The 24,208-nt window shown below is 32.2% G+C and overlaps 1 protein-coding gene across 2 annotated transcripts in view; it reads left to right on the forward strand.

Annotated features, from left to right (window-relative positions):
* Nucleotides 1–1,935: 1,935 nt before the first annotated feature.
* The window catches only part of ogre (optic ganglion reduced), a 29,021-nt gene continuing 6,748 nt past the window's right edge, over nucleotides 1,936–24,208 (forward strand). The window contains exons 1-3 of one of the 2 annotated variants that reach the window (XM_070109896.1): nucleotides 1,936–2,624; nucleotides 17,283–17,883; nucleotides 23,346–23,453. In XM_070109896.1, the coding sequence (XP_069965997.1) occupies nucleotides 17,635–17,883; nucleotides 23,346–23,453 (357 nt within the window). In that variant the 5' untranslated portion in view covers nucleotides 1,936–2,624; nucleotides 17,283–17,634. Of the gene's footprint in view, nucleotides 2,625–15,135; nucleotides 15,155–17,282; nucleotides 17,884–23,345; nucleotides 23,454–24,208 lie in introns of those variants that run through there. The other variant, XM_070109897.1, reaches the window with a different exon arrangement.

The following is a 24,208-nucleotide window of genomic DNA, read 5'->3' on the forward strand; positions in this document are numbered from 1 at the left end:
TTTTTGGAAAAGGCGCCATTTGCTCCATAATCAAATTTTTACTAGTGCTTCGATCATTAACTGCATTCATTTAAACTAATAGAATTTTTTTTTTTGTTTTTGGATTTGAGATCATTTTAATCCGAAAAATCTTTCTCGCCGCCAGACATCTTTTTTTAGAGGTGCGCTGGAAATCGCCTATGGGAACAAGAGAAACCAGAATTTTTCAAAACTCTTAAAATATTCTCAAATATATTTACACTCGATATTACTGCAAAAAAATCGATTTTTTGGAATTCGCTAGAAGACATAACCCCTTAATATAATATTTGAATAAATATTTTCATATTTATGTAAGAAAAATTTATGTAATTTATTTAATATATTTATTATTTTAATATTGCTATATTATCTGTTTTATATTATATTAAATTATGTTACATTACGTTAAGTTTTATTATATTAAGTTATGTTACGTTACGTTAAGTTTTTTTATATTTAGTTGTGTTACGTTACGTTAAGTTATGTTATGTTACTATATGTTTTGTTATTTTATACAATTATATTTGATACAATTTAATTTAATTTTTCAGTGTCTTTTTTTATTTTTTGTTATTTTTTACTTTTCGGTATTAAATTTAAATTTTTAAATTTTTAAATTTAATGCATACTCATGTTTTATTTTGCTTTCTGCTAGGGAGCATTATTATTAGAAACTAGAGTTTATATGTTGGAAATATTTTAATAGTACTAAATATTTACTAGTATCTATTAATTTAAATATATATTTTTTTATTTATTTAAAATTTTGCTATGCTAAGTTATGTCATGTTAAGTTATGTTAAGTAATGTTATGTTATAAAATGATTTATTATTCTGTTTAATTCAATTTTAATTTTCTTCATTTAGCAGTGCTATTTTAAATTATGTTTTATTCCATATTGTGTGTATTTTTTTCTATTAAAAGAGCTTTTAGAAAGATCGGCCTTAGTATTTACTATTAACGACCTCTGAACTTCTAACTGCTTAAAAAATAAGTCATTTAATTTTATTATATTTCACTTTAATTTTTGGCCTTCCAAAATGTTTAATATTTTATTTTATTTAAATTGCAGTTTACTTTATTTTAAATTATTTTAGCTCATTCTGGAGCGCCTCCAGTGAACACTCACTCATTGAGCGAGTGACTGGTGAGCAACTTTGTATGCTCAATTACAGCGCTGAGCGTAGTTGGCCGCCAAAGAGCGACTTAGAACATTAGTTTGGGGTATATATTCCTATAGTTCTAAATCTCTGCGGGCTATCACGCTAAAACTACCAAAGAATGACAGATGTTATGCTTACTTGTATGTATTTAGTATATGTATGGACAATAATTGCCCACGTGTATGTGAGCATGTGCGCCTGTATGTATGTAACTCAGCTGATTGCACCCTCCACTATTTGACAGTGACGGCCATTGAGCGGCTTCTAGCGCTGTAATATGGTTGTTTGACATTTTTGAGCGGTTTCAAGCGTATGCATACGTGCACTAACACACTCTCACGCACATACACACACGCATGCATACGGGCATACAAATGTACCCCTATAAGAGACAATGTTGACCAAATGTTGTACGTACCAACATATTTATAGCAGACAGACTGTGCTCAACTAAATCCAAAACAGAAAATTACACAAACAACAACACCAGCACTAAAGTATTTGTAAGTATGAATTTTCGAGTTTTACGTTTCAACTGCTCTTCGTCTCTTTCTTTATATATGTGTGTGTTTGTGTGTGGACGCGGTGTGCATATGTATGTATGGATTTGTTGTTCTCAGCGCTATTGCCATGCATGTTTTTGTTGTAATTGCTGTTGTGGTTTTTGTTGTTGTTGTACATTTTTATACGTTTTGTGTTGTTTCTCGTCTCGTTTCAAGCTTCTTCAACATCAGCCACTGTACAAGCAAATTAGTGTAGTATTTGTGTTGCACAGTACTCAGAGCTACCCAGCACAAGACGGCGCGTGAATACACACAGTGTTGAGCCAGCGTATGAAACAACAAGCCCACCGCAGCAGTCGTTAGGCTAGCCAGCGAGACTCTAGCACGATTACGAGATATTTATACAAAATAATAGTAATAATAATAATTATATTCATTATATTTTCATAAATTTTTAAGCAACGAATTTTACAACAACAATAAATGGTGTTTAGTGAACAATAGAAAGTTTGCGGTTAAAAAAAAAAACTTGTGTGTTTCAAGGCGTAAAATGTGGCCATGGATGTTTTTTTGATATCAATCACAGCGATCAAGTGAAGAAAAAAATAGAAATCCATAATTTTACGATCCTCACGATTAGCGGTCATAAAGTGTCAGAAGCTGCGATTTGTTTGTGAACGAACGGAAAGTGGCGCGCTACGTAATCCTTATCAGCCGACAACTTTACCAACAACATACAAACATACAACATAGACATTAGTGCGTGTGTTGGAACAACAAACACACGAGCAGGCAGTAGAAAAGGTGTGCGCGCTAAGCTTCGTATAAACAACAATAATAAATAATATTGTTTATGCAAGGATTTACTGCTGCAGCGATAAAAGGTTTAAACACATCTTAGGCGCCAATCAAGCGTGGACAGCAGCCATTAGTTGTGTAAGTATAAACAAGCATGCCGACATTTGACAAGCACTGTATTATTTATTGCAAGTACTCATAAGGTAAATAATTGCATCATGATTCATAGCTATTTTATATTTCAGTTAATTATTGATTGTAAAATAGCAACCATCCTTAATTTGCACGATCGTCATATTTTCTCACCACACAACTTTGTAATAATTAATTTATACAACGACAGACAGTCAGTTGTACTCACTTTGTAGATTTATTCACTGACTTCTAGCACTGACAACACTAATTAAATTACATTCAAGTTGCGGTCATTATGATTGCATAGCCAGTTCGCCGCTAAACTAGTCAATCAAGTTAGAAAAAATTTAAAACTATCAAAACCACACGCAATTAACTGCATATTCGCGCCAAATAATTTGCCATTCACTAAAATTTTTTCACTATAACGAATGGTAGCAGAAATTAGAATGTCATCATATATAAACAGTTATACAATTGTACAATATGTATGTTAATGTATTCAAACGATTGAACTATTTTGACTGAGCTCTCAAGTTTTGTTTTCAACTAGAATTCATATCGAAACTGATTTCCCATCAAAACAAGAAACAGTTTTGACTTCGGCTGCATCGACAATACATAACCTTCAAATGCATCTTTATTGCAATTGTATGTATAACTAAATCGGAAAACGTAATCGGCAAACGGTCTGCATACAACGAAAAACGTTTTGCTAGTTCTTTCTAGCCACGCGATTTGACATAAACAACCTTAAGTCGAATTAAGGTCACTTAATACGGAAAAATATTTTTTATGAAGATCCCTATCTTAATTTTGATCGATCAGTTTGTATGGCGGCTATATGCTATAATTGACCGATTTGAACAATTACTTCGGAGATGGCACCGTTGTCATGAACAATAATCCTTGCCAAATTTCATTCAATTTTATCATATTATATAAAGTTTTCCATACAAGAACTTTTTTTGGAACGGTCAGTTTGTTGGGCAGCTATAGTGGTCCGATATCACCAGTTCCGATAAATGAGAAGCTTCTAAGGAAGAAAATATCGTGTGCAATATTTCAGACCGATATCTCAAAAACTAAGGGTCCAATTTCAATATATACAGATGGACTCGGCTGAATCGACTCAACTCGCCAGCTGATCATTTATATATATATATAAACTTGACAGACTTAATATACCCTGTGCAGTGTATAAATATAACTGTTGTGTGATCTATATAAACTATTTAACTACATTTTATTGCATGTCGTGCTAACTTACGATGTTCTACACAATCTATAAAAACTATGGAAGCATTGTGCCAAATAGTGACGGATTTTGCTCCATATAGTATTCACTCCATCATTAATTCCCATCCGCTATTTAGCCGGCTTTCGATATAACTATAGCAAAATCTTCCACAATAACGTCGGTAACGATTGTAAGTAGTCGGCTGTGTTTTGGTTTTAAAGATATTTTCAGCTAACCGGTGAAATATTTATACCTATACGTCGTGCTGATAGTAGTTTCCCGGTTCAGGAGTAATTAATATAAAAATCAATGGTCAACAATATATATAACAATATATCTAAAACAATCGTCTAACATTTTGGCTATTCAAAACTGTCTAGTTTTTAGAAACTATGGAGTTCCAAAGAAAATGTAATTTACGTAGGGTCACGACCTATCAGTTCTCTATTATTTGTATAATGACCTTCTACTGAGGACATATAGTATAATGTTGGTCTAAACCAAACTTGACATAACCTAAATTAAATCATCTTCTACTCAGCGACAGACTTCTGGTGATATCGATTCTCAGGAACCTCACTCACACTTGCTGCAACATTTTTTTATGATTTCGAAAAAATATTAAGTTCAATATATATTTTCGCTAAAGGAATAGATTAGTCGTTAGTAAGCAATAATCGCTGTCAATAATAAACAAGCATTTGTTTCTTCGAAGTATGAATCTTTAGAATATATATTTTATATATATAATATAATATAATATATAGTTTACATTAATGGTAATATTGAACATTATTTTTATTCTTATTTCCATTAAGCTTTCTATACAAAAAGTTAAACATTTTAAAGAATATTCCAAATGGGATACTTGGAATATTTGCTGATATTTCGAGCCAACTGGTATTGAGTTTCAAACAACTCAGTCTTTGCAGTGTTTTAAAACTGCAAACTAATTGCTTTGGGATATTTTCATATTTTAATTATTAATATTGTTGCTTACCAAAGCATAAACACATGTGGTTACATGTACACATGTACATATGTATGGGTAAGTAACTTGCAAAGTACATAATAAAACTTCCAGTGACTTGATAAGCTATCGCTTGTGGCGGCAAATTGCAATCGTTTCGGAAATTGTAGTTAAGTTAGTGAATGTACTTAGACATAATTACGGAAATATAAACGCAGTTTTTGCAAACATTTTGAAAAAAATTAAAATATAAGCACATCATGCTTTTAAGATTTCTCAAAATTTAAATTTATTTCTCGAATTAAAATAGTTTTGAAGCAGTTGAGAGATCTGGTACTGATCCGCAGTATTATGATCGTGAAACATCAATAAGATTCTTTTTAAACTTAAAACGGTGCATCACATCTCGCGAATCACGTTATCCCAATCAAAGATAAAATACATCTCAAAAACATCTTTCTTCAGTAATACGGGTTACAAGCAATTAGCTTACAAGTGAGCAAGTCATTTTCTACAACAAAAAACAACAATATAAACAACTCAAAAGAAAATTTTAGTTACAAAAATACAACAGAAGAGAAATAATTTTAGTTTTGTAGAGAGTGTAAGCTATTCTGCGTTTTTCTTTGGGTTTATTAACTGGACCTCCTATGCTTCAAATTAAGCACTTACAAATTCTAGATTTCTTAAATAAAGATGGAATTAGAAAAGATTAAACCGATTAAATGTACAGTTGTGAGCGTAATTTTAGAGAGACGTCATTATAGAAATTCCCTCTGAAGGAACGAAGAAGAAAATGCATATGGTAACCTTGTTAATAAAAACGAAAAGTGGGGTTAGTTTCATGATGAAACAGTCATATGGAGAAAACACATGACAAAATGTACGTAAAAAGTTGATATTTGGATTGAGGCGAGTTTAACCTATGTATTCTCGATAAAGGCATCAGAGACATTCATAAGGAAATTTTTGGATGGAGAAGAAGAAAATATTGAGGACTTTATGGGTTGTAATATGCCTCCTAATGATTCAAGGATTGCAATAAAAAAAACAAGCTTTTTTCAGATATGAATAGAGTAAGAAGTTTATAGAGCGTAGATCTTTTACATATATATATTTTTAATATATTTATGCATCAAAGTTAAAGTTTTAACTCAGAAAATTCAATTTCATTGTAATATTATACATATACATATATTGAATTAATTACTTAAAAAAAAAAATTATTTGTATATACCATAAACAGTTATTATTCACTTACCCCTCAACCGTATAATCAATCTCGCACCTGAAATAAAAGCAAAATTTATGTTTTTTAATTATACAATTAGACATATCAAATAACCACTTAAACTAGTAAACTTAAATTTATAAAAATAAATAAAAAAATATGCTTAAGTTCTTCTTCTTCCACTAGAAAGCCAAAATATTAAATTACCAAACAAAAAGTTAGAAAAAAGCACAAAAAACAGTCACGAAAGCAGTGCCACAACGAATATGTTAAGTTACTACATTGGAACGAGCGTATCAACAAAAACACCAAATTCCAAACGATAACACAACAACAAGAAAAAAACAACCGCAACATGTCTGCAGGGTATAGTATAACAAGAGCAGCTGCTGCCGGTCTCTATGCTTGCTGCTGTGCTCATTGTTGTTGCTAACTCCAACATACCATAGTTTACCACCTATACTATTAATGTTATTGTTGTTGTTATTAGTTGGTGTACCCCTTTTGCGGCTGTCCAGCCAACTTTAAATGCTACCTTTTCAATTCATTTCCTCTACATAGTTTTTTGGTATACTGTGTGTTTTTTCTCTTTTTTGTGCTTTTATTGTGGATTTTTGTTGCTGGCTACCTTTCGCCTTGCCGCTCTGCATATTGGAATACCAACATTTGTGGTCAATTATACTAGAAAGAATTCATGCTGCAGCTACAAAAGCCAATAACAACAACATCAGCCTTAAATGGCCAGACAATAAAAATGAGAAATGAGTGCAGTCTCAGCAGCAGAGATGAAATGACCGAAAATGTGCGCAACAACAATTTGAATACTTGTTTTTTTTTCGGTAGACATGCAATGCATTTCCGTTTTGTTTCCAAACGTTCCCAGACCTAAACGTAAGAGAATGTGACAGACCTGGTGTTTTGTGTTCTTTGTTGACAGAGATAGGAGTCTATTGCAGGATAAAATATTTTGGATATTTCTGTAAAAATGTAAAAAACAAGAGAAGCGTTAACTTCGGGTGTAACGAAATTGTAATACCCTTCACAGGTACATTTTTTATAGCTAAAAAGGGTATAAAAGAATTATTTATATTGATTTTGATTGGCCAGTTTGAATGGCAGTTTTATGCTATAGTAGTCCGATCTAAAGCATTTGTTCGCAGATTGTAGCGTTGCCTTAGGCAATAATCCGTGCCAAGTTTTGAGAAGATATCTCGTCAAATAAAAAAGTTTTTCATGCAAGGACTCGATTTTGATCGTTCAGTTTGTATGACAGCTATATGCTATAGTGGTCCGATAACGGCGGTTCCAACAAATAAGTAGTTTTCTTAGGGATGAAAGGACGTTTGCAAAATTTCAGATTGATATCTCAAAAACTGAGGAACTAGTTCCCGTAAATACAGTCAGACGAACAGACACGACACAGGGATATGGTTAAATCGACTCAGCTCCTCACGTTTATTTCCAAAGTTTCCTTTTAGAACCATAAATCAAGCCATAATTTTAAATGATTAAATTAAACAAATATTAAAAAAATAAGTATATGAGCAAAATATTTTGATATACATATATAATATTATATATAATAATATATCTCACGGTAGCCCACAAATAAAAATTATACTCACAATATATTAATTGATCAGTGCTGAAATGATACATGCACCAGTGTAAATATATATTAAATAATGAATTTATTGGCTCACAGTCAGGTTCAACAGATAGCAATAAACTGTGCATAGTTTTCACTTTACGAGTTCACAACAATTTGTTAATTAGCCAAATTAATTTAATGAATATCAACAAAAGCTTAAATTTACACACAGCAGTGTGAAAAAATTGAGCAAAAAATATATACAGGTATGTCTGTGTAACCAATATGTATGTATAGTATAAACAATTTCATTCATGCATTTTTATTAATTTAAAAAATTATCAATTTTATCGACTTGTAGTGAGAACATGGTGTAATTGTTTTATTGTATGCAAATTTAATAATCGTTTGTGGTACAGAGTTTCCTCACGTCAAAAATTATTACCTGTCATAACGCATTACCGGTAAGCAGGAATTTCTCAAGGCAGTATATCAACGTTGGTTTGCCGGAACTAATATTAAGCTTGTCGACTAATCAGATAAAATTTTACTCGCATTTGAACTGCGTGCGCTAAACAGACCGACAGAAAAAAATGTTTTACTAAATTGTTACAAGTGCTTAAAAATCTGGTGTTGGCTTAAGAGAGATAGCAGAGAAATTCAACATCTTTTATGGAGCGACTCAACACATTTTGGTTAATGTTGGTATGAAGCATGTCAATAGACTCGTACCAAAAAACACGTACATCTTTTGCAAAAACAACGTCGTGTAGAGGTCGCAAAAGAGAAATGATACTTATTTTTTCTTAAGATTTTATCATATAAATTTCATAAGACTTGACCTATTAGGCTTTGAGAATTTATTATGGATAAAAGATGCCTTTAAGCAAGACAAAATATTTGTATAATATAGTAAAACCGGATATTCAAAGCATTCCAATAATTTCCCTTTCATACTACCTTACAATAGTTACGGCATTTAACTAAAACCAATCACAAGAAGTAATAATATTTGCATAAAATAAAAATAGTTTTCAGTTCAAATACTTTTAGCAACAACATAGACACATCTGCTTTTTAAATATTCATGCATAGTTATTGCAAAAACAAAGAAACCCATAAATTGCATATTCAATTGATTTCAATTAACCTTTAGGTGAGTCACTTGACCACACAACCATTACTAACCATTACTGCTAGACGCTAAACGCAACGTTATATTTTCGCTTGTTATGCAACTATTTTAATTTATAAATTTTTATGAAATATGTTAAGTGAAGAGAAGCGATCGTATAAATACAATTAGTCACACGTGTGAACTGTCGGTGGTCAGTGCAAATTGGCAATTAAACTTTTGTAAACAAGTATGTGTATGTAAAAAAAAAAAAACTATAAATAAACAAATTGTTAAGCATTAAAGGTAGTTTAGTGGTTTTATTAAATAACAGTGCTTCAACCGCAAATATTTGTTGAATTAGTTAAACTGTGGGAAAATTGTGAATGCGCAATCTCAAATAACAACCGAGTATACGCATTTGCCCCTTTTTCGACTAGCGGAACTAACCAGGTGTGAAAAAGTTGTTTACTTAATACTACATTATAATGATTGAATTGTTTAAAAAAATATTTGTAGGTATAATAGATAAATGTAGCATCTGATCAAATTTCACACGGACTGACAAAAAAAAAAGTACACCTTCACCTATTGTAATACAAATCTTTATTATCGCCTTCAAAATCGACTTTTGAGCCAATACAAGCTTGCCAACGCTTTATCTAATTTTGCATACACTTTTTATAAGCCTCGACTGGGTTAGCCTTTAGTGAATTTTTTTTTTCTTTTTTTTGGTTTCGGCTAATTTTTGGCAGCATTCGCTAAATAGCTGGACAATTTTGACATCATATTCATAAACCCACGTCTTTTCACCAGAAATGATGCGTTGGATCAAAGTAGGGTTCTCAACGACGCTGTCAAGCATCTATTCTACGACCTCTACTCGACGTCGTTTTTGCAAAAGATTCAAGTATTTTGATACGAGTCTAGCATTGACACGCTCATACCTAAAACATTAACCAAAATATGCTGAGTCGATTCATAAGAGATGTTGAGGTCTTCTGCTATCTCTCTGTTGCCAACACGACGATTTTCAAGCACTGCTTCTTTAACTTTTTCGATGTTATCTTAACTGAAGCGGAACGACGACTAGCGTGAGACAAGTTTTCGACGACTTCACGACCTTAACTGAACGCTTTGTGCAACTCAAATACTTAGGTTCGTGATAAATTTGGCTCCTCAAAACCAATCTACAACATTTTTAACGATTCTGTAGCTGTGATTCCATTGAAAACACAAAAAATTTCAACAAGGTTCTTTGAGTTCAATTTTTTCATGGTAAAAATCGCTAGACAAAGTGTTGGGCAGCTGAAACACACACTAATTGTCGTGTATCTAGAAAAAATATTTTATTGGATTGATTATGGAGGTCGCGTCAAATTTAATAATCTGGAATAATTACATTGAAAGCAGCTTATTAAACAGTGATAGCTCTTCCAATACAACTCAACCACTTTTCAAAGTTATAAACATCTCAATTTAGCTCGTTAGGATAGTTAATCGTTCAAACACATACCATCAGCAGTAATCCCGTTTACTTAACAAAACAAGTTGTCACATTATTAAGACCATTATTTATTATAAAAACTTTCAATTTCAACCAGTGTTTTTAATATACCAGTTCTTAATTAAACCCTGTTCGAAAAAAAACAAGACCGGTTATTATTCTACTCGCTATGTTTCAGCTCCACTCTCTTAACAACAAATGTAAATGTAAAAGCTGTTCTTGCTTAATAATTATTATTAATATATATACAAATAGAATAAATTACATAACTCATTCAAGTTGTTTGACTTAATTCTATTACAATATATTCGGTTTATACTTATTGTTTGTTCGATTCACTACTCGCTAAGGTAGCCTTTGATGTGTAGTCTCTGAAATACTGTAGTAAGAACCTTGAAACCATGTCAGATCCTACAGTTGCCTTCATGCCAATAAAATAACTTAAATTAAAGTAAGAAATATCTTATACGAATAACCTGGACGAACAATTTACCAAACTACATGCATACATATGTTATGTATATGGTAAGTGACATGGAAAGCACACAGTTCTCAATAAGGCAAGGTCAAACAGCATATTTCATATGTACATACAAGTATAATATACCACTCTCACCTGCTTTTGAACATAATATATAATCCAGTTATATAACCTTGACATTGATCGGCATTTAAATCAGTTAAACAAATTGATAGTATACATACATATATTGAATAAATTGCATAATGAAACACCACTTATAACTTATATATTTCCACCTTTTATCAACCTGTTTTCACGCCCGCACAGCTGACATAAAACGACATTTGCAAAACAAAAAAATGCAAGGGGAGAATGCTTAAATCTACAACATCAGCAATTACCGCACAAGCATATGTATTTATACACAAAAATGTATATGTAGTATTGAATATACTCATATATACAAACATTTAAATATTGTATACGTATGCATGTGTAGTTGCAGTAATAAATTGAAAAACACCTAGCAACAATTTCCACTACCTGTTGCACACACTGCCATATCAGATTTGCAAAATCTACCCACAAAGCTTTTTGTTGTTATTAATACATGGGCACAGTGTGTCGGTTAGAGAATCAGACGAACAAAAGCTTGAGTGTATTACTCAAAAATAATAAAAGAGATAAATAGTTATTCAACAAAAATATTTACGAAAAAATAACAGTTTTCCGATCAAAAAAAAAGTTATTTTTTAATAAATTTTTTTGCAATGGCAAACTTTGAAGAATTTTTGCTATGATATACTTGTATATCTCATAAAATCACTTGTCCGTTCGTAGTCAGCCTAAAACTTAAAATCCTTTCGCATTTTATAAAATCAAAAAATTTAAAGCATTAAATGAGAAACTCGAACAAGCATCTTTCAAAGCTGAAAGCGGCAAGACTGGTATGGCGTTGAGTTCTTCCAGGAATGGTTTGGCTTCGAAATCATAACCATAGGTATATCTATAATTTTTCCAATTGATCTTAAGCTATTTGGAAAAGAACTTCAGTGACATGGTTCTCATAGCCCAACATTTGAAAAAAAATTGCAAAATACATAAATATTTCAATGCGTTCGTACCATCTCTTATGGTGGAACACTGATTTCTTGTTTTAGTTCTAGTGCTATTTTCATAAATCAACATGGGTTACGAGGTGAGAATCTAGACTGTTGAAAAGTTCAAGAAGTAGAACCATCTTATGAAATTGCAGAAAATCGTCGAGACTTTGTTTTTTTGCAAAAACTTACAGTTGAAACTGTAAACATATGAAGTGGGGCAATTGAATAAGTCAAAACAATTTTGGGTCAGCTTATATTTTCAATATATACGGCGTATACTTAAGTGACTTCTATATTCTATTCTATAGGTTGCACATTTCTCTAAATCATCATTATGCCTTCTCTAGAGCACGTGCATAATTCTCTCTTTAAAATCTTGTGCGACGGTAATTTATACTGCAATTATCTTGTATACACAGAGGTCACGCCTAATGCAACGCTCAAAAGCAGCTGGGCTTACATCTATTTCTTCTCAAACAAACAAATAAAGATTTGCACATTACAGAGTCCTAATATACTCATCATATACATATATGGGTAGATAGATATGTACATATAATACACATGTATGTATGTCTAAATCAAATATAGTATATCTCAGTTGCTAATACATTGAAATGTAAATACAGCATCGCCTTTGGTACGTCACATTTGAAAAACGTGACGAAAAGATATATATCTATGACTTGTGGAGAATAGGAGAACTTAGAAAAAAATAAATGTTTGTATGTATGCATATGTGACATTACAAAAACTATGTATGTATTATTTTACAAATGCCTAGTATGTAAGTGAGTAATAAAAATTACTGAATGAACGCTCAATTGTGAATTATAAATTATTTCAGCTTATGAAGCACGTAGATTTCCTATAAATAAATTAAGTACAAATGGCGATAATATTTGTAATTTTTGACGATTACTTTTGGTTTACAGTTAAGCAAAAATTTGACGTTAAACACATTGCTGGTGTTTTTATAGTTGTGGCGGCAGAAAAATATTTAAAAAATACCGTAGAGTGTTTAGAGAGACCGGATAAAACGCCGGATCCGTTCTGGTTACGTAAACCCGGCTGTGATGCAACGGTGAATTGTTGAATTGTCAGCAATTGAATTATCAGCAAATATATGGAAAATCAAATATAAGTATTCACAAATATCCAGTAGAAATTCTGACAATCTCCTAAATGGAGCTTCACAAATGAGCCGAAACAATAAAAAACCAAACTTCGATGAAGGCGGTGGAGGCCATTCCAGCCGAGGCCTATAACAAGTATGTGGAAAATATACACAACACATTAACCAAAATGTGTTGCGTCGATCCATAAGAGATCTTGAGATCCTCTGTTATCTCTCTGATGCCAACACGACGATTTTCAGAAATTGCTTCTTAACTTTTTCGATGTTATTAATTGATGATACGTTGTTTTGCTTTTTATGTGACGTTATCTCTCTGCTATAACTCTAAATAAAATAAACAATCAGTATTTTTCCACCCTTAAATCGAAAAACGTGATTTATTTATCAATTGTAAAACTTGTCCAAAGAAAAGCATATGTACATACATATACAATATAATATAATTTTAAGCGCAATAAAAGCCACACACATGCTCATTATTTGACATTAAAAAAGTACCATAATAAAAAGACCAAAACCGCGCATTTAAGAAGAAATGAAACTGGAAGTGCGCTGAAGATTTAAATGACAAAAAATCAGTTCCGAAAGCGATTCCAAGAAAGTTCCACAAACACCAGCTGTTATTGTTTTAAAATGATGCCATCGAGCATTGTCACTCAAGCTGGTAAAACGATTCGATATGACATATGTTAATTTTGTTGGTACTGCGACGAAAATAGCTATGCCGATGTGTAGGAGATGACAAAGAAATAAACAAACTAGATAAATAAAAGATAAATTTTAACAAAAGGAAAACAAAAGCGATTTTCTAAAAAAAATGTAGACAAAATAAATGTCTGGAAACTATTTGTAATGAATAAAACTTATTTATTTCAATTTTTAGTTGTAATATGCATTTCATAATTGCTGGGAAATTTACACTCGCCTCAAGAGCAGAGACTACAAACAATAAATTCGATTTAATTTAATTTTCAATCATTGACGACGCAGACGAAAATTTATTTGCTATATGCACACAGTTAAGTGTTAAAAACCGCTTATAAAAAGCAATAAAAATTAAATTAACAGCGATTTGACTGTACGACTTCATACACGATGCTGAATACGAATACCAGTAGGTACATACATATATAAGAATTTCGAAAAAAGAGTCTACGGCAAGCAGACACAGTTCAATTAATAAATTCATCATAACTTATTTGGAAAAAAATCAACGTTCTGCCTTTAATTTGCGATTCAGTCGTGCGCAGCCGCAGCAATTCATCCAAGTCGCTGTTCGCTGACGACAAAGTGCAATGCACGGTTGACTCAGACGCTACTGGAATTTTTGGCATGCACGCTTATTAAAAATTTTGATGCGTTTCACGATTTAATTATTATTATTATTTTTTTTTTTTGTGAAGTCAATGTGTGCTTTTTATTACGTTAGTTTTTTTATATTTCGTAGTAGTTGCGGAAATAAAAATGGCATGCGCAACAGCCGGCTAATTTACATAGGCAAATGCTGGCGTTTATTTTTCTTAATTAAACTCATTACTACTCTCTGTTGTGGAAGTGAATTTCGCCGAATGAATAGCATATATTTTTACCTCGTCACTTATTATTAGTGATTTGGTTTTCCTATTATGCCTTAGCAACTCTCAACTGAATCATAGCGACGATTTAATTATGTAATTAGCGTCACAATGAATTGACAGTTTCAAGTTATTATTATACAATAACTAAAGGATTTTAAAATATCTGGTAAATAAAAGTATATATATGTACATATATATGGTAGGCTTAGGAAAATATGCTGTACATTTTGTATATATGTATGTATGTATATAAATAAACTATCACTAAATTTATCGTTACTTTTCCTTAGGACTATTAAGAAGTACAAAGCTTTGACTTATAATTATTTTTCAAATCCGAAATCGAACTTTAGGCTATGTCAGTAGGTTACGCTGGACAGTTGAGAAAAAAGTGCATAGATAATTCCACCTCGCCTTCCTCAAAAGAGATCAAACACTCCTTGACTATTCTTGAGCGTCCTATGAGCGGAAGCCAGTACTGCCGCTCTGCTATCGGAGTGAATGCATACCTCACTAAAGGAAGCAGCACTACGGAGCAGTACATCTATTGCAATTTTGGTGGCAGCCCCCACCGCTGGAAAGACACCGGCAGTGTTCTGGTGGTCTAGAGTTAAAGGCCGGTCATAATTTCGGCAGCTTCAAAATTAGACACTTTTTTAAATTCAATAAATTGAAATACTCGTATGTATGTATACAAAAAATTTAGCGAGGGAGAATATTTTTACACTTATTATAGAAAATACCTTAATTAAATAACTAATGTTTTGTACTGTATAGCAACAGGTGACAACCACATTTTTGATTTTTTCAACAGTGCGCCACACGCTATATCATCTGATGTATTAAAAAAATGTCAGATGAGAAATGGATGTCGTTTAAGTTTAAGTTCGACTGGGTGTCTATATATTTAGCATAGTTATCATATAAAAGCTATGAGCCAAATTGTGTTAAGATTGGTCATGTGAAATATAAAATTTGGAGAGAATTGGCGCAGATCTGAACGATCAACGAGTTTGCCAGATATTAGCACACGGGGTTGTTTGGATGTACCCAACTTAATTGGATACAAAATATGCTATTATGTTCAATTTTAAATAATTTTTAAATATACATATTATCAAGTTTCATAGCAAAATTTCAGTTTCGAATAGTTTTAGAAATACCATACAGCCTGGAATCTCTGTTAAAATTTTTGTAAGCCGCATTTGTTACGGACAATATTGTTCAAATTTTTAAAACAAATTTTATTATTCAACAGTTAACTTTAAAACTCAGCTCTAATTAAATTATTTTGACTGTCTAGACCTTTTTTTATAACTAATTAATACTTCACATAGTATAAGAATGTGAAATTTTGGGGTCATAACAATAGAGTCTACAGTAATTGTTTTACTTAAGGAAATGCATATGGTACACATTGTGTCACAAATGTTTTGCTTTTACAACTGTGACTAATAGGCTTGGCTTTATGCCGCAAAGAGTTAAGAAGTTATTTATTATTTTTCAAAATATTTATATACAAACGTATTTAAACAGATATACAAGTATTTTTATGTTTTCACATAGATAAGTAAATATGAACTTTTTTTAGAATGACACGCCTTAGGACTGTTTATTTGTTAAAAACTATCATGCGATTAAAATGTTTACAGCCTTGGTAGTGAACAAAATGTAACTAGTCATAATTATTTTGCAATCGAAAGTAATGGAGGCACACTTTAAATAATTTTAAAAATTTCAAATGAAGTCGTTGTGCTAAAAAATAACTCGAACTAAACCATTTGAAACATTCCCTCGCCTTCGGTATGTTAAAGGTTTACAGATATTTGAGATTTTCAAATTAACTGTGATTGGTCCAATCGAAGACATGGAGTCATAGCTTTTAACAGTTTATTGCTGTTCCTTAAACTTCTTAGTTCGCTCTCAATTCTTCGCTAGTCTGACGACATTTAAAAACAAGAAAAGAACGTTAATCGTTATCGGCGGTTCCGACGAATGAGCAGCTTCTTGAGGAGAAAGGGATGTATGCAAAATTTTAGATCCTTATCTTACAGGTAGACGGACAGACAGACATGGCTAAATCGACTCAGCTCATAATTCTTTCCTTCTGGGTGTTACAAACTTCGTGGCAAACTTAATATAGCCTTTTCAGGGTATAATAATCCCCATATGTTCATCAATCAGTGTAAATATGTGTAAATCAATTATAAAACCGTTAGTTACTAATGTGTTTAAAATTCTCGACTATTACAAAATTTACAAGTTCAAAAATATTGTTTTTTGACTCTCCGAGTCTGATTTTTACTTTTTCCTTTGAACTTTTACGTATATTTAATTCATCTATTTGTAAGGAAAAGACTCGTTTCCGAGCATATTTGGAGCTTTAAGAATCATGGCTGACAATATACATACTATACATAAGTACTTAAGAACCTCCTCGTTAGTAAGAGAATCAAATCTACGTAATTAATTTTCAAATACCCGTAAGACGTTAATACGACAATGTTTAAAAGAGCAACATAACCTTAATTTTAGGAAAAACTGTGATGTATGAAGTCAAGAACCGTTACTTCCTTTGAGAAATTCCCGAATGATTTAATAGGCATTATTAATTAATTAATTTATAAAGAAATGTGTCGTGTTGCATTTAAGCATTATTACTAAGAATTTGCAAATTCCTAATAAAAAATTCTAATTATCTTTTGCTTTATTCTTCTCTTCTTGCAGCTGATATGAACTTGCAACAGCCTTTGATGTTTCTACGTCGCATATCAGCATACAATTGCACTTTATTAGTGATTCATTTTCTCTACAACGCAAACAACAATAACAACGATTGACCTACGGAATTTTGTATTTTGAATACAGAAACTTTACAATTGGTTTTCTTGTTTATGACTCACTGCCATTTTCGAATTGGCGCTTATTTTAGCAAGAAGAAATAAATCAAGGACTTACACTTGACAACAAACTGCCAATAAACTATCTACTAAGTAATTTATATATCCAGTTAGACACAGAGTGACTAAGCAATTTTCAACACATCATTACGTCACTTAGTCTTAATTAATGCTACAAAATGTATAAGTTGCTAGCCGGTTTAAAATCCTATCTGAAATGGCAGCCCATTGAGACGGACAATGCCATCTTCCGCCTGCACAACTCATTTACGACCGTGTTGCTGCTCACCTGCAGTATGATCATTACGGCCACACAATTTGTAGGTCATCCGATCAGTTGCATCGTGAGTGGCATACCGACGCACGTGGTGAATACGTTCTGTTGGATTCATAGCACATTTACGATGCCAGACGCATTCAAGCGACAGGTGAGTGAGAATCATTTACAATTACATACATCAATTTTTATCTACTTAAGTAGATTGTACGTAAGCGCGTACATATGTTTGTATTTAGTATACCGCGACGATATTGAGTTACCATCGCCTAAAGGCGGGTTCTCATATTTAAGTTCGTATAAGTTTCATAAAGCTCTTTTCATAATATCTATGTAGGTGTATAATATTAAGATAATTGAGGGTTTACATACCCGAGGGTAAATTTATGCATACATATTTGTTTACATATGTAAGTATCTATTTAGTTGCATATACATAAGTTCTTTACAGAACGAACATTATATTAATTGTATCGTATAAGACGCTTGCCTTTTGCGGAGATCACATAAGACGCAATCAAAAATAATGAAAGGCGTATTGTGATCGCCTATGTTGATTGACGTAAACTAACGCTCAGAGAGTTTTCACCGTAGCAGAGAGAAATCAAAAATAACAAAATCTATATTGAAGCACCTGAATTAGAAACCAAGCTGCGGTTAATTTAAAAGTTGTAGAAGAATTTATTTCCAATACCAGACACATCTCCTAAGTAAACTAAGTTCAGTCTTTAAGTGGACTTTTAAGTTCAATGACAAGTCTATCATTCCTCCAACTGCAATTTCTGTAGAAATCTCTTTACTGACTTTTAGTAATTTTGTTTTTGTGATACGACTCAAAAATTGTTTCAGGAGACCAATAAATATGGAACTATGAAAATCTATATTAAGGAAATATAGTTAAAAGCTTTCACACAGCCAACTTTAATTTTATGAGTCATGAAGAAATGCAAGATACATACATATATGTAGGTTTCAAAATATTCAAAAGACTAACACTTCTTTTATGTAAGTGTACTGGTTCATAGATGTCGATCTCTTGCTACTGCTGAAATCTCTGGAAAATTATTAATAACTATCAAATTATAAGAATTCTGAATTTAGTTCCAAAAAAAAAAAAAAAACAGAGTAAATTTTATTTAAAAAATTCCTTTTTATACAATTTTTTAAGAACAATTCTGAGGAATTATTCGATTGGAAATGTTTGTCAATATATGCAAAATAGAGCATAAATTTTTTCTTTAAAAAATTCAACGTATTCATACACCACAAATTCGTATTATATTCTTCCAGACCAGTTGAATGAATTTTAGATTTCAAAGGTGGTAAGGAATACTACACTAAAACGGTAACAGCCTACTTGATTGCCTATGATGAGTAGGCGGTTGCCATGCGTAATCCAAATCGCTACCTAGTGGCTACTATACTCGATATGGTTACCACAAATAAAAAGTTTAACTATTATTTTCACTTTCTTCACATACCTAGTTCGTTGACAAGCTATTTATAGACTATACGAGTATAGTTTATTCCTCAGGTGGACCAAAAATAGATATTAAAGAGCTCTGAAGGATATACTCGAAACATATTAGCATAAATATAGAGGATTTTTTTTTTTTAATTTCGTTTTAAAATCGAAAACAGAACTAAAAAAGGTGTCAGGTACTCCCTAAAGTACGCTGAACTAAAAAATTATAATACAAATTGAATATAGAACATGATTATAGGTCTAGGCAAAGTCTGAATCATCAGAATAGGTCATTTGGCTAGAAAAATACTGTGAAATGAAGTAAAGCCTAGCAGCATTCCCGTTCGACAGTTGTTTTGGTGCTATCGGTATAACGACGGTTATTTTTTTTTGTTAAATTTTTTTAATCTTTCTGAAAAATAGTTTTTGCTAGTAATTTCGAAAATATTACAATAATTTTAATTTTATTACTGTTAACGATTCTACCACCTGATCAAAAATGACCCGGACTGACAAAAAACAAAAAAAATTTCATGTACTTTTGTATTAAATATTTCGCGTTCAAAATAAGCTATATAGGTATGTTAACACTTAGTGCAATTTTTCTTACATTTGTTATAAGCCTCGGCTAGGATGGTATTCAGTGCCTTTATCGAATTTTAGTTTTTTCGGTTTCAGTTAATTTTTGGGGCAACATTCGATGGATTGTTGGACATTTTCGAAGCCATATTCATAAACCCACGTCTGGTTCATCAGAAGTGATGTGTTCGATTTATGAAGAGTCCTCAGCTACGTTGTCAAGCATTTCTTTTAAAACCTCTACTCGAGGTCGTTCTTGCAAAAGATTCAGGTCTTTTGGTATGAGGCTAGCATTGACACGCTACATACCTAAAACTAACTAAAATGTGTTAAGTCGATCCATAAGAATTGTTTAGATCCTCTGAAATCTTTTGATGCCAACACGACGATTTTTAAGCAATATTACTTTTTCGATGGTAAAGTCATTAACAGAAGTGGATCGCAAGAGTTAAGTTTTCGATGACTTCACAATCTTCCCTGAACGTGTTGTGCCATATTCTCACTAGTTCGTGTTAAAGTAGACACCCCAAAACACTTCTGCAATATTTTCAATGATTTTGTAGCCGTGATTCCATTTGAAAAAAAAATTTCAAGTGGTTAAATTTTTTTTCATGCTAAATATCGAGGGACAAACTTTTCGCGTAGTAAACAAACAGTGTTTGGCAGCACACAATAATTGAGATATGGAAATTAAACTTAACACGAACATAAAAAATGTTGTACCACCCTAGAAATTTTTAATGGACCAGTCCAAGTCAAATTTGGTCGATGGTGAATTGAAAACAAAAGTAGTCGCTACTATCAACGGTCGATAGTACTTATCAATAAGTTGTTCGATTGTGCTGCATTTTATGAATGAACATATAAAGGAATAATTTTGAAATTAATATTGAAAAGTAAGGTCCCTATCACCTCCATTTATCACTATTTAACAAAATATAAATATTTGACAAGTAACACTTGACCTCAATCGTTCGCAATGTATGTACTGTGTTTATGTATTTTTATATTCATAATTTGCATACAAGTTTTTAATGAATATGAAGAAATGGTGGATTTATGAATTATTTAAAACACGTTGCTTTCGCCTACCGATCAAACAGCGCACACTGGCGAATACATACGTATGATGTATATTGAATATGTGAGGTATGTGTGTTAAAACTATAATGATAGTATAGCCGATGGATTGAATTTTAAACAATAAACCAGACATGCCCCTATGAATGTACCGCCACTGCCGCCTTTTGTGGTCTGAGTACAGCGGAACAGCACTGCTTTGTTGGGGGCAGCATTTCTTGTTTGGTTTCGCAATACCTGAAGTATGAAAAGTATAAGCAATACACTGAGGTAGAGTGTTTATAATGAAAGAAGTGTCTACAAAGAAAGACAAAACATTGATTTGAATTTTGCGCGGCATATTTCGCTTTTGTATGTTGGCGCACAATATCCGCGCATGCGCAACAATTCTTCTAGTAGAGAAGCTTTACGCAATTTTAATATGAAGGCAAGTGCTCGTTGTACATATTATATGTACATACACTTTCATAAAAGAACTATTTTAATTCATTGTAAGTCTGCAAGAGGAAACGCGAAACCCTTCAAGCAGCAATCAAACTTTGTTGGTTTATGCGCATCGCCTCAAAGTATTTAGCAAGTGCTTCGCGGAATGAGCAATTGGATACCTGTGGCGGCGCGCATGCGTTTAGGCCAGCGTGTGATGGGTACTTGTAAATACCGACATACATACATCTGTTTGCATGTATTTACATGAAGTGCTTGCGCTTAAGAAGATTTGAATTTCAGTTGAATTTGCTTAGTTGACAGCGCTAAGTGTTTGCTTCCCTTATATTTAATGATTTGTACTTTTTTATTGTTTAGTTTTTAAGTATATAAATATACAGGTTGGTTGAACAGTTTCTGCTCTCACCAAGAAAGAGCACTACTAGCTCCAAATTTTTTTTCTCAAGTTGGTACATCTGTCGTGCGAACACACGCAAAATTACAACTCATTCCGTCAATTAATTTTTTGTTTACAAGCCATTTGAAGTTGACGTGTCAGAGTATTTTTTTAATAAAACTTTGCTTGAGAAAACGAATTAAAGGGTTATATCCACTTGTGAATTTCAAAAAATTTATATTATTATTATATCGAATACACATTTGAAAATATATTCCATAAATTTGAAGTTTACGTGGCAAATAATTTCGGAGATTTGAGCATATTTTTAAGAATTTTCGAACTAAGTGTTCGAAATGGGTCTCAAAACTTTAAACGCGTATTTCTCGAAACGTTGTTTTCAGAGTCGATGTGGTAAATTTCTCCGAAACGGCAGGACTGATCGGCTTAAGATTTTCACACGACCTTCTTACATATAGTATTTTACAGGTGGTGATCAAAGGAATAATATTTTTGATAATAATTTCGATTTTTTAAGTCACTCTGAAGCGTAAACTTTTTCTTTTTTGTTTTGTGAAGCCGGAATTTTCGCAATCAAAACCAATTCAAAAATCAATATTTGGACTAGTTCTACTATAATTACCTGTATTCAACTATAGTAATAATAAATTAATTCGGATTCGAAATAATTTAAAGCAGAAAAACCGCCAGAAACTTGCTTCGGAAGTTCTCCTGGAGATGGGCTACGTGAACGTCTCTGATCATTAAAGTACAATTAATTCTGTTAATGTATATTATTATTATTGTTATGTTTTTTTTTTTGTTTATTAAATACTATACATTTTTATTTTTATGTAACAAAAAAATTTTTTTTTTATTTAACAAAAAAATTCAAACAAAATTCACAAAAACCGGCTTTTTTCTGACTTGCAAGTGGATAAAAACCCTTAAGCTAACTATATCGAACAAGTAAAAATCTAGTATATTTTTTACCAAAATCGGAGAATTGTCATCTTGTATAACATAAACACTAGCCTGGAAAAAGCAGTAGACTGACTAGTTTGGCTTGAGATTGATACTAGTTACAAATTAGTTCATAACCAGCTGATTTCACTGTAGGAATACTCATACTACAGCTATGAAAACGGCTATTTATTTTTTTATTTTTTTTTTTTCTAAAAGATGGCCTACTAAGACCACACTAAACTTTTTAGTTTAAATTATTATTATGTTTCTAATGACTGAAATAATTTAAAATTTTTTTAACGAGCTAATTTATATTCTCATTACTGGAAATGAAATTTACCACGCCTTAAAAAATGTTCTCGACAGAGAAACAAAATGCAACAACATACGTGTGGCCTAATTAAGACGCGTCGCGCATGCGTAACCGATTGCAGGTTAGGCGAACACAAAACGAAGTTAGGTGTGTCGAAGAAAGGGAGCTAGCTGAATGGTAATTATTATGCAAACGAATGTAGACAATTTAAGCGCACAAAAGAAAAAAATCTAAAACATAATTAATTTAAATGAGGCACGCATATCTATCTATAAATATTATGCTTCTCCAATACACGCACATACGTTTTTTTATATATTTTATAACTCTTTTAACTGTTTAGTAACAAAAACGAATACAATTTCCCTTCTCTCTGCCTTTCACACACAGGTCGGCCGTGAAGTAGCTCATCCTGGTGTTGCCAATGATTTCAACGATGAGGATGCCAAGAAATACTACACATACTACCAATGGGTCTGCTTCGTACTCTTCTTTCAGGTATGTAAGTGCTTGCCACAACAAAAAAAAAAACAACTCAAAAATAAAATAAAGTAATAAATTACGGCCAGCAATGCCAATTGTTGCAAACATCTCGAGCAGCAACATCAAAATAAAAGTTGCCTTTTAAGGCTAAACAATTTATGTGTCTAACAGACTTAATCTACCACACATACCCCCTTTGGTCAGACGTCAGTCAGCCTTTGCCTGTTGTGAAAGCGAAAGAAAATGTGGCGATCTTGCCACAATAATGGCCTGTCAAGTGATCTCGTTGATTGCTTGAAACTGTTGTGCCTTTTGTGGTCGCATGTGTATGAGTGTGTGTGTGTGTGCGATGCAAAACTGTCGCAAGCGCATTGCTGTGGGCATTTTTCTTATTTTTGCTGTCACTTACAAGTTGTTAGAAAATATCAGCAACATATTTGGTGTGGGCACCCGAGCTGCGCACTGTCGAACAACGCATGCGAAGCGCTAGTAATGTCTTTGCCAGTATAAATCAAATGCAGTTTGGCTTTAAGCAATTCTTTCACGACTTATTTGATGAGAATGAATGGCATTCGAGTTTGGAAGAGAAAAAGATTTTTAATGATCAGAATGTGTATAACTGCTATCTGCGCTTGTGCAACGATGAGCGGATAAATGTTAAAAATATAATAAATATATAAATTTAAAAAAAAAAAACAGAAAAAATGTAAACTTAGTCTGCACCGAAGCTAAAAAAAAAATTTGTATTATGATTTTGAGCAATCAGTTTG

The sequence above is a fragment of the Bactrocera oleae genome, chromosome 5 (genome assembly GCF_042242935.1).
Source record: "Bactrocera oleae isolate idBacOlea1 chromosome 5, idBacOlea1, whole genome shotgun sequence".
NCBI classification, from domain to species: domain Eukaryota; kingdom Metazoa; phylum Arthropoda; class Insecta; order Diptera; family Tephritidae; genus Bactrocera; species Bactrocera oleae.